The 12,577-nt window shown below is 42.6% G+C and overlaps 1 protein-coding gene across 2 annotated transcripts in view; it reads left to right on the top strand.

The window, feature by feature from the left end:
• rapgef3 (Rap guanine nucleotide exchange factor (GEF) 3) overlaps positions 1 to 12,577 on the top strand; it is a 50,196-nt gene that overhangs the window by 22,440 nt on the left and 15,179 nt on the right. For both annotated transcript variants that reach the window (XM_034132827.1, XM_034132828.1), the window contains 5 exons: positions 3,232 to 3,338; positions 3,412 to 3,533; positions 5,140 to 5,314; positions 7,436 to 7,520; positions 8,043 to 8,103. In XM_034132827.1, coding sequence (XP_033988718.1) covers positions 3,232 to 3,338; positions 3,412 to 3,533; positions 5,140 to 5,314; positions 7,436 to 7,520; positions 8,043 to 8,103 — 550 coding nt within the window. The remainder of the gene's footprint in view (positions 1 to 3,231; positions 3,339 to 3,411; positions 3,534 to 5,139; positions 5,315 to 7,435; positions 7,521 to 8,042; positions 8,104 to 12,577) is intronic.

Here is a 12,577-nt window from a genome sequence, read left to right as displayed (position 1 = left end):
AAACTACCCTATAGTGATTTTGGATATGAAAAATAACGCTTTTAAATCTTTGAATCAGACAAACTGAGCAGAAAACATAACATCCGCGTATTTCTGATAGAGAAAGCTGAACAATCTTGTGCATAATGTCCAAAAGAATATTGATGAATGTGTGCAACGTGCAGGGCTTAAAGTCCACAGATAGGAGTGAGTGACAGGAGTATAAAATGTCCCTGCTGTTTACCCTCTGGCCTCAGTGAAATATGGCTTTTGATATTGTTTTTATTAGCCTGGGTTAGGTAATGGAAAACGACCTCATCAAGAAAATCTGTTTTGGAGTTGACATGCCTGAGAATTTGTTCCTGGGGGAAAACGGGCCCCTGGGAAACCCGGTGACCTCGAGACAGAAAAACACAAACTCCGCTCAGGGCTGGGAACAGGAGGGAGATAAATATGCATATTAAGGATTTTTATTTATCAACCCATACTGATAATCACCGGCTTCTCGAGGGGGATAAGATAAAGGTTTATTGTGCAATTTTAGTATTTTAAAAATAAGTTGATAACCTCTAGTTTTAAATATCCAAATGATGCGTTATCTTTTTAAATATGTGCTAACATTGCATACATTTTCAGAACAGAAATGTGAACCTTGGATAAAGCCAGGTTCAAAATGCACGTTTCATTTTGTTGACATATTAGAGACAGGGGCATGTTTTTAGTATTTAAGTGTGTATTTTTTTATATTACAAGTTTTCTGAAAGTGCATGTTTAAAGGTCCCATGTCATGGCCATTTCTACTGATCATATTTCCATTGTTGAGGTCTACTAGAATAGATTTATATTGTTCAATATTCCAAACTCACATTGGTTTCTCATACAGCATCTCTGTATAATATGTGTATTCACTCTCTGTCCTAAACGGCTTGTTGGAGCGCCTGCCCCCCCCTCCCTGTGAGCCCAGTGGGTTCTGATTGGTCGGGAAGTTGCGAGGCTCGTTGCTGCGATCTGCTGCGAGGAGCGGACAGGCTTCCGAGTCGGCGATACAGCGAGAACAAGCGAAACTCATCCTGAGCACACACAAACACTCACAGCCGAAGTAAAAACAATAAGTGTGGCTTGATATTGAGTAAGAAAAAGGTTTATAACGCTGTGAGCATGGGTCTGCGGAGAGCATTTCTCCACGATCTCAACTTAGCAGCCCGAAAAACGTTTACCCATTTAAACAGTCGTGGTAGATACCTTGTTTGTTTTAAACATCATAAATACACAAACAACAATGAATACTTACAGGTTGTATACCGAATCTCCTGCTGATCCAAACAAAGTAGGAACAGCATCGTTCTTCAGTGCCCTACGCTGTACATATCCGGCATGAATCCTGAAAGGTTTGTGAAGCTTTGTTTCGTGAAAGGCTGGCAGAGGGTGTGGCCTCTGGGTATTCACACGTCACAGTACCCAGGAAGTAAACAATGGAACATGAGAAATCTCCAACGAGGCGTTTTGGGGCAGCATAGACTGTGTTAGAGTTTTACTCGCTACAGGGTGTACTTTGAGGGTTTTTGACTCTGCAGACCGTTCACATGCAGAAAAAGCTTCATAACACACAAGGGGACGGGTAATAACTGGAAAAGCATGACATGGGACCTTTAAATATGCAACTTATGGGTTATGTGACACTAACTTTATGGAATTAAGGAAAAAAATCTGCAGACACAAACAGACAAAGTTTTCTAAAATAAACTCTTGAATGTGGATTTTTCTTTCCTCTAGTCTGAGAGAAGACATGTTATGGACGCAAAATACCTCAAAGTGCATGGGAACATGTGTCTGCCCTTAAAGATGGAAATATTCACTGTTCAATGCATGCATCTAAAGAAAAGCACTTTGGGCAAAAAGGAGAGCCTGGAGGGAAATCCAAAGAACTGACAGACCATCTGAGTGACTCGTGGTGTCACAAGACTCTGCAGGAGACGTGAGGAGTAATACAAATGTCTGCGTTTGTCAATCATTCACACAGAAAATATGATGAGCTGGTGTGATCGGATGCAAACAGAAGCAGAGCCAACTGAAAAGAAATAGGACAGCCGCATTTCTGCCAAAAACAAAGCTGGTTACATAATCCCCGCTTCTGCATCAGCGGCTCGCAGGTTTCTGCAGATTTTGGTTTGAGATGTGTGTCAGGAGGAGGGGGGATAAAAGAGGAGGGGGGATAAAAGAGGGTTCAACGTGAAATACAGCGAGGGGGCGGTGAGAAAGTGAAAGTTTGTTATGAGTTGTAGAGGCTGGGAACAGCGAGGTGTGGGAGAGACGTTTAAAACACATTCTCACCTCCTGCTTCACACACACACACACACACACACACACACACACACACACACACACACACACACACACACACACACACACACACACATACACACACTCCATCACACATGGTCTTCACACCGAGGGGAATTTGCAAAGAAACGTTCTCACTCACACATTTGCTGTTTTTTTTTCTAACTGCTGTCTGCCGACCAACACACAGCCCGTCTGTTCAGAAAACAAGACCTCCTGTGTGATATATATTTACCCTGCTTCTTTATGTACACACACACACACACACACACACACACACACACACACACACACACACACACACACACACACACACACACACACTCTGTTTCATCACAACATAAAGGGAACATTACTCATATTAAAGCTCAAGTATTTAAAATATCTGCTCTGAAATGTCTAAAAGTCACTGGCCCAGTCCTATATGTTGAATATTTAGTAGTTTATTAAATATTTTAATCAGTGCATTTCATAAGACACCGTCTGGTTTGTAATAGCGTCATATCATTTTGAACATGCTGCCAGAACGTTAGCCTTTAGCTAGTAGCCCCTCGGTCCAGTTTCTTCCTGGAAAACACAGATTTAGAATAAGAAACTGCTTTATTCAGTGTTTTACGAGTTCAACTCATCGAGTAATTTGTTTTAGAGATAAGGCGACTTCTGTGTTTAATTCAACCCCCAGTAAAATCTTCCTACGCGGCAGGGTGTTAAATTATCAGAGAAACAAGCTAGGCTAACGTTAGCCGCAGCCCAACAGCGTGCAAGGAGAAACTCCGATGTTTAACCTCAAACTGCTTTATTCACTGTTTTTATTTCTTCATAGACCCCTAGTGGCAGAACATGACACATTGTGCCTTTTAATGTTTACATAACATTGTTCTAGTTTAATCTTTTTTCTCCATGTTTATGAAGTTTCTTTCAGATCGAGTCGTGAAAGCAGCGAGATCAGTGTACAGCGTTTTGATGGAGAGGAACTCAAATCTGATCCGAGACAGAAAGCATCACCTCAAAACATACAGGTCAAACGGCTGGTGTCATATGAAATAAAGAATAAAATCACATTCATGTTGATGTTGTTATATTTCGTTACAGACAGTGTTGTTCTGGTAAGGAGCTCGCCGATTGGCTGATGAAACAAAATGAATGTCTGGCGTCCAGGAGTCAGGCGGTGGGGATGTGGCAGGTGCTGCTGGACGAAGGGATCCTCGTTCATGGTGAGACATTAAAGGTCTCCTATCATGCAAAATGCACTTTTTGATGTCTTTTATACATAAACATGTGTCCCCGGTGTGTCGGGGAACTCACAAAGTGTCAGAAAGCAAAACCCTCTCTCTTTTCCTCCGTACCCAAATCTCTAAAAACGGGGGAACAACGGAGCTGATCCAGATTTGCGTCCGATATGACGTAATATCTGAAATGTGGGCGGGCTTTACACCCACGGGCCTATCAGAAACGTTGCTATCAGAAAAAATGCCCGACTGTTTTGGAAGTAATATGGTCTTTGTTTACATTAGCATTGCTAACACTCAGAGCTAACCTGTACTGGAGAGAGTATGTGTAAAAAAGCAGGAAATAAAAAAAGGAACTCACCTTGTGGGAAACCTGAGAGAGAAAAAGCGTTTGAGCTCCATACTGTTTCATAAATAATCCTTGATGTGGTTTGGAACATGATGAAAAGAAATGCTAAATGAACACAAAGATAGTTCAACTAAAAGGTGGGGTAGATAATTTTGGAGAAACCAGCTCGAGTGCGCTAGCATTTGAAAATACACAACCGGAGAAAATCTGCCACTTCCTTACAGAGCCCCTCCTCCAACACACAGGAACGCGCACATGACCAATGAGGGCACGAGATAAGTTTGTGCCCCGATGGAAGGCTGACAGGCAGGTAGGCCATCCAGTTATTTTAGCCGGGCCGGCTAAAATGATTGGTCGTGCTTTTTACAGTACTACGGCTTCCACAGATGACATTTTTTTATGGATTTGTTGTCAAAGCACTTCAGATATTCATTGCTATCGGGATGTTAAGAGCATTCCATGGAATATAACAAAAAGTGTATCTCGAGCCGGTTTCTCAAACTTACCTACCCTACCTTTAAGACAAAGACAAGCACAAGGAGGTGCAAACGACTAAGAATAGATGTCCAAAGACAAGATAAAGATATACAAACAACTACAAGCTACCAAATGTTACTGGGAGGAGATGTTGAACACAGAGAGACTTAAGTTTCTACATAGAGAAGCAAAACGACCACAACATTACTACAAAGAGTTGTAAAAAATGATTAAAAATAACTGCAAAACATCTACAAAGAGGTGCGAAAGAGGTCACTCATGTCTCATTATCTGCTCTGTAGAAGTGTGTGGAATATATTCAGATATTAATCTCTCGGGCTGCACTTGAGAAATCTTGAAATCTGCCGACTCCTCGCTCAGTCGAGTGTTCGCTGACCGCTTTACGAGACTCTGTTTCCTGCAGGAGAGCGCTTCAATCAGGACGTACAAACTCCATCATCACATGGAGCGATCGCTCTGAATAAATGCATATGAGAATCCATTTATTCTCTGATCAAATCAACATGTCATTGTCAAACTAATTATCCTCAAGGTCAAAATGTGTTTCCTTTTTTCGGAACTAATCTGAATCTGAACTAGTCTCATATTTCTGTAACCACTGTTCCTCCGAAGGTCTGATTGAGACTTTAAGGATATGCAAATTAACACAAAGGGAATGAAACAACACCATGGCCAAAAGTAACACCTCAAAACAAACGACCATGTGATGATTTGTGTGTCCCCTGCTCTGTGTTCTGCCTCCAGTGAAACACGAGTTGAACTTCCTGGATAAAGACACGCAGTTCTACCGTTTCCAGGAGTGTGAGTTCAGTCTGCATCACGTCTCCGATGAGAGGGAGGAGGAGGAGCTGCAGGAGGCCGTGTCTCTGCTCGCTCAGCTCGGCCCCGACGCTCTGCTCACCATGATCCTCCGCAAAGGGTCAGACACTTCAGATCTACGTCAATATAATGCACGATAACTGATCTATATGAGATAAGATAAGAAGTGCTTTTTGATCCCAAGTTGGGACATTTTTGTGTTGCAGCAGCATAAAAAGACGTGGCATTGTACAATCAAATTAAAAGACAAGAAATAATCTCAATCAAGCAATAAAATAGCAATGCATGTTGAATTACAAATTTACAGTGACAAAATATAAAGCAGGATATTATATATACATAAGTATGTGAGTAATGGAATATTAAATATTAGATTGGATATAAATATGAAATGTAATGTGATTTAGATCAGAATCGAGTGGAATATAAGTCATTTTCATAGAAGCACAATCTGATTTATGGCCACGAAGGTTTGGGATCATTTACGACACTTTTAAAGGGGTCATGCAAACGTTCAAAGGAACCAGTTACGTTGTTTTTGTCTTCTTTAAACAAAGATTAAAGGTCACCTATTGTGCGAAATCCACTTCTTCATGTCTTTTCTACATCAACATGTGTCCCCTCTTCTTCATGTCTCTTCTACATCAACATGTGTCCCCTCTTCTTCATGTCTCTTCTACATCAACATGTGTCCCCTCTTCTTCATGTCTCTTCTACATCAACATGTGTCCCCTCTTCTTCATGTCTCCTCTACATCAACATGTGTCCCCTCTTCCTGATGTCTCCTCTACATCAACATGTGTCCCCTCTTCTTCATGTCTCTTCTACATCAACATGTGTCCCCTCTTCTTCATGTCTCTTCTACATCAACATGTGTCCCCTCTTCTTCATGTCTCTTCTACATCAACATGTCTCTTCTACATCAACATGTGTCCCCTCTTCTTCATGTCTCTTCTACATCAACATGTCTCTTCTACATCAACATGTGTCCCCTCTTCTTCATGTCTCTTCTTCATCAACATGTGTCCCCTCTTCTTCATGTCTCTTCTACATCAACATGTGTCCCCTCTTCTTCATGTCTCTTCTACATCAACATGTGTCCCCTCTTCTTGATGTCTCTTCTACATCAACATGTGTCCCCTCTTCTTCATGTCTCTTCTACATCAACATGTGTCCCCTCTTCTTCATGTCTCTTCTACATCAACATGTGTCCCCTCTTCTTCATGTCTCTTCTACATCAACATGTGTCCCCTCTTCTTCATGTCTCTTCTACATCAACATGTGTCCCCTCTTCTTCATGTCTCTTCTACATCAACATGTGTCCCCTCTTCTTCATGTCTCTTCTACATCAACATGTGTCCCCTCTTCTTCATGTCTCTTCTACATCAACATGTGTCCCCTCTTCTTCATGTCTCTTCTACATCAACATGTGTCCCCTCTTCTTCATGTCTCTTCTACATCAACATGTGTCCCCTCTCCTTCATGTCTCTTCTACATCAACATGTGTCCCCTCTTCTTCATGTCTCTTCTACATCAACATGTGTCCCCTCTTCTTCATGTCTCTTCTTCATCAACATGTGTCCCCTCTTCTTCATGTCTCTTCTACATCAACATGTGTCCCCTCTTCTTCATGTCTCTTCTACATCAACATGTGTCCCCTCTTCTTCATGTCTCTTCTTCATCAACATGTGTCCCCTCTTCTTCATGTCTCTTCTTCATCAACATGTGTCCCCTCTGTGTAAAGAGACTCTGAAAGTTTCAGGAACAAAGATTCTCTCTCTTTTTGTCCTGATCCATTTATATAAAAACCTGTCTGAAAATGAGCTGATCAGATTTTGGCCACTTTATGATGTCATAATGATGTTTTGTCTTGTGTAATCATTAGCCAATCACCAACCAAGGTAACCCCCCCCCCCCCCCCCCCCCCCCCCCCCCCCCTTATCACCTGAATCTCCTCCTAGAGCACCATTGTGTTCTTTTTAACCAAATCTCTCTCAGAGGGGCGTGGGGAGGGGCTCCTTATTTTCATCTAAAGCAACAGACAGAGAATCAGCACTTTGGAAACAGGGCTGAAACAGAGGGGATTATGGGATGCTGCAATGATCTGTTTGGTGTTTCAGCCAATCAGAGAGAGGTTCTGTATATATCTGAGAGCTGTGATATATTGATGAAAAACAGTATAATAAGGGCCCTCTAAAACTGTATGTCTGTCTGTTTTTAGCCCGAGTCAGAGGAGTGCGGAGGATCTGGAGGTGATCTACGAGGAGCTGCTGCACGTCAAGGCTGCAGCTCACCTCTCCACCTCGGTCAGTCACATCTCTCTCTGCACATCCTATGATTGAAGACAATTATATGCTTATTAGTCCAGCAATTGAACTGCAGTTTCAGGAGATTACCTTTGAAATGGGAATTTAATTGGATACAAAAGCTCCATTTTAGATGTGTTTTAAAGGCCAGTTGTCTTCATGCATCTGTACAAAAGTGTGTGTGAGAGAAACTCCCTCTGGAGGCAACACAGGGATTTTAGCCTTTGCAGACCATTGACATGCACTAAAACCCCCTTAACCCCCCTTATAGGGTCTCTTTAAAGGAGGAACAAATGCAGATGGAAATGAGCTATTAGATCAAATCTGGCATAATTCATCTCTTCTCTTCTTCTGTTTTATTTCTATTTGTAATGTTTACATTTTAGAATTGTTTATTTCTACTCTTTTAAAAGTGCAATGCCTTGTCTTTTATGCTTCTGCAATGCAAAAATGTCCCAAATTGAAATCAATAAAGAACATTTTATCTTAACCTATCGTATTTCTCCTCTCGTTGTCTTGTAGGTGCGTAAGGAGCTGGCAGCAGTGCTCGTCTTTGAGTCGCACGCCAAGGCGGGAACAGTGTGTGAGTGTGACTCTGAGATTACACACAGACACACACACTCTGAGATTACACACAGAGACACACACACTCTGAGATTACACACAGACACACACACACACTCTGAGATTACACACATACACACACACTCTGAGATTACACACAGAGACACACACACTGAGATTACACACATAGACACACACACTCTGAGATTACACACAGACACACACACTCTGAGATTACACACAGACACACACACACTGAGATTACACACAGAGACACACACACTCTGAGATTGCACACAGACACACACACTCTGAGATTACACACATACACACACACTCTGAGATTACACACAGAGACACACACACTCTGAGATTACACACAGACACACACACTCTGAGATTACACACAGACACACACACTCTGAGATTACACACAGACACACACACTCTGAGATTACACACAGACACACACACACTCTGAGATTACACACAGACACACACACTCTGAGATTACACACAGACACACACACTCTGAGATTACACACAGACACACACACACTCTGAGATTACACACAGACACACACACTCTGAGATTACACACAGACACACACACACACTCTGAGATTACACACAGACACACACACTCTGAGATGACACACAGACACACACACTCTGAGATTACACACAGACACACACACTCTGAGATGACACACAGACACACACACTCTGAGATTACACACAGAGACACACACTCTGAGATTACACACAGACACACACACTCTGAGATTACACACAGACACACACACACACTCTGAGATTACACACAGACACACACACTCTGAGATTACACACAGACACACACACTCTGAGATTACACACAGACACACACACTCTGAGATTACACACAGACACACACACTCTGAGATTACACACAGACACACACACTCTGAGATTACACACAGACACACACACTCTGAGATTACACACAGACACACACACACACTCTGAGATTACACACATACACACACACTCTGAGATTACACACAGACACACACACTCTGAGATTGCACACAGACACAAACACTCTGAGATTACACACAGACACACACACTCTGAGATTGCACACAGACACACACACTCTGAGATTACACACAGACACACACACTCTGAGATTACACACATACACACACACTCTGAGATTACACACAGACACACACACTCTGAGATTACACACAGAGACACACACACTCTGAGATTACACATAGAGACACACACTCTGAGATTACACACAGACACACACACTCTGAGATTACACACAGACACACACACTCTGAGATTACACACAGACACACACACTCTGAAATTACACACAGACACACACACACTCTGAGATTACACACAGACACACACACTCTGAGATTACACACAGACACACACACTCTGAGATTACACACACAGACACACACACTCTGAGATTACACACAGACACACACACACTGAGATTACACACAGACACACACACTCTGAGATTACACACAGACACACACACACTGAGATTACACACAGACACACACACTCTGAGATTACACACAGACACACACACACTGAGATTACACACAGACACACACACTCTGAGATTACACACAGAAACACACACACACTGAGATTACACACAGACACACACACTCTGAGATTACACACAGACACACACACTCTGAGATTACACACAGACACACACACTCTGATATTACACACAGACACACACACTCTGAGATTACACATAGACACACACACTCTGAGATTACACACAGAGACACACACACTCTGAGATTACACACAGAGAGATACACACCTAGACACACACACCTCTGAGATTACACACAGACACACACACTCTGATATTACACACAGGACCCACACACTCTGAGATTACACATAGACCACACACACTCTGAGATTACACACAGAGACACACACACTCTGAGATTACACACAGACACACACACTCTGAGATTACACACAGAGACACACACACTCTGAGATTACACACAGACACACACACTCTGAGATTGCACACAGACACACACACTCTGAGATTACACACAGAGACAAAACACTCTGAGATTACACACAGACACACACACTCTGAGATTACACACAGACACACACACACTCTGAGATTGCACACAGACACACACACTCTGAGATTACACACAGACACACACACTCTGAGATTACACACAGACACACACACTCTGAGATTACACACAGACACACACACACACACTCTGAGATTACACACAGACACACACACTCTGAGATTACACACAGACACACACACACACTCTGAGATTACACACAGACACACACACTCTGAGATTACACACAGACACACACACACACTCTGAAGATTAAAACACTCTGAGATTACACACAGACACACACACACACTCTGAGATTACACACAGACACACCACTCTGAGATTACACACAGACACACACTCTGACATACACACACACACACACACTCTGAGATTACACACAGACACACACACACATCTGAGATGCACACAGACACACACACTCTGAGATTACACACAGACACACACACTCTGAGATTACACACAGACACACACACTCTGAGATTACACACAGACACACATACACTCTGAGATTGCACACAGACACACACACTCTGAGATTACACACAGACACACACACTCTGAGATTGCACACAGACACACACACACACTCTGAGATTACACACAGACACACACACACACTCTGAGATTACACACAGACACACACACTCTGAGATTACACACAGACACACACACTCTGAGATTACACACAGACACACACACATACACACTCTGAGATTGCACACAGACACACACACACTCTGAGATTACACACAGACACACACACTCTGAGATTACACACAGACACACACACACTCTGAGATTACACACAGACACACACACTCTGAGATTACACAAAGACACACACACTCTGAGATTACACACAGACACACACACATACACACTCTGAGATTGCACACATACACACACACTCTGAGATTGCACACAGACACACACACTCTGAGATGACACACAGACACACACACTCTGAGATTACACACAGACACACACACTCTGAGATTACACACACTCTGAGATTACAAACAGACACACACACTCTGAGACTACACACAGACACACACACACACACTCTGAGATTGCACACATACACACACACTCTGAGATGACACACAGACACACACACTCTGAGATTACACACAGACACACACACTCTAAGATTACACACAGACACACACACACACTCTGAGATTGCACACAGACACACACACTCTGAGATTACACAAAGATACACACACTCTGAGATTACACACAGACACACACACTCTGAGATTACACACAGACACACACACTCTGAGATTACACACACTCTGAGATTACAAACAGACACACACACTCTGAGATTGCACACAGACACACACACTCTGAGATTACACACAGACACACACACTCTGAGATTACACACAGACACACACACACACACACTCTGAGATTACACACAGACACACACACTCTGAGATTACACACAGACACACACACTCTGAGATTACACACAGACACACACACACTCTGAGATTACACACAGACACACACACTCTGAGATTACACAAAGACACACACACTCTGAGATTACACACAGACACACACATACACACTCTGAGATTGCACACATACACACACACTCTGAGATTGCACACAAACACACACACTCTGAGATGACACACAGACACACACACTCTGAGATTACACACAGACACACACACTCTGAGATTACACACACTCTGAGATTACAAACAGACACACACACTCTGAGACTACACACAGACACACACACACACACTCTGAGATTGCACACATACACACACACTCTGAGATGACACACAGACACACACACTCTGAGATTACACACAGACACACACACTCTAAGATTACACACAGACACACACACACACTCTGAGATTGCACACAGACACACACACTCTGAGATTACACAAAGATACACACACTCTGAGATTACACACAGACACACACACTCTGAGATTACACACAGACACACACACTCTGAGATTACACACACTCTGAGATTACAAACAGACACACACACTCTGAGATTGCACACAGACACACACACTCTGAGATTACACACAGACACACACACTCTGAGATTACACACAGACACACACACTCTGAGATTACACACAGACACACACACACACACACTCTGAGATTACACACAGACACACACACTCTGAGATTACACACAGACACACACACTCTGAGATTACACACAGACACACACACTCTGAGATTACACACAGACACACACACTCTGAGATTACACACAGACACACACACATTCATTGTGTAGTTCAATTGCACAACATAGTCAATAAC

The sequence above is a fragment of the Trematomus bernacchii genome, unplaced genomic scaffold, assembly GCF_902827165.1.
Source record: "Trematomus bernacchii unplaced genomic scaffold, fTreBer1.1, whole genome shotgun sequence".
NCBI lineage: Eukaryota > Metazoa > Chordata > Actinopteri > Perciformes > Nototheniidae > Trematomus > Trematomus bernacchii.
This window is presented reverse-complemented; position numbering and strand designations above follow the sequence as displayed.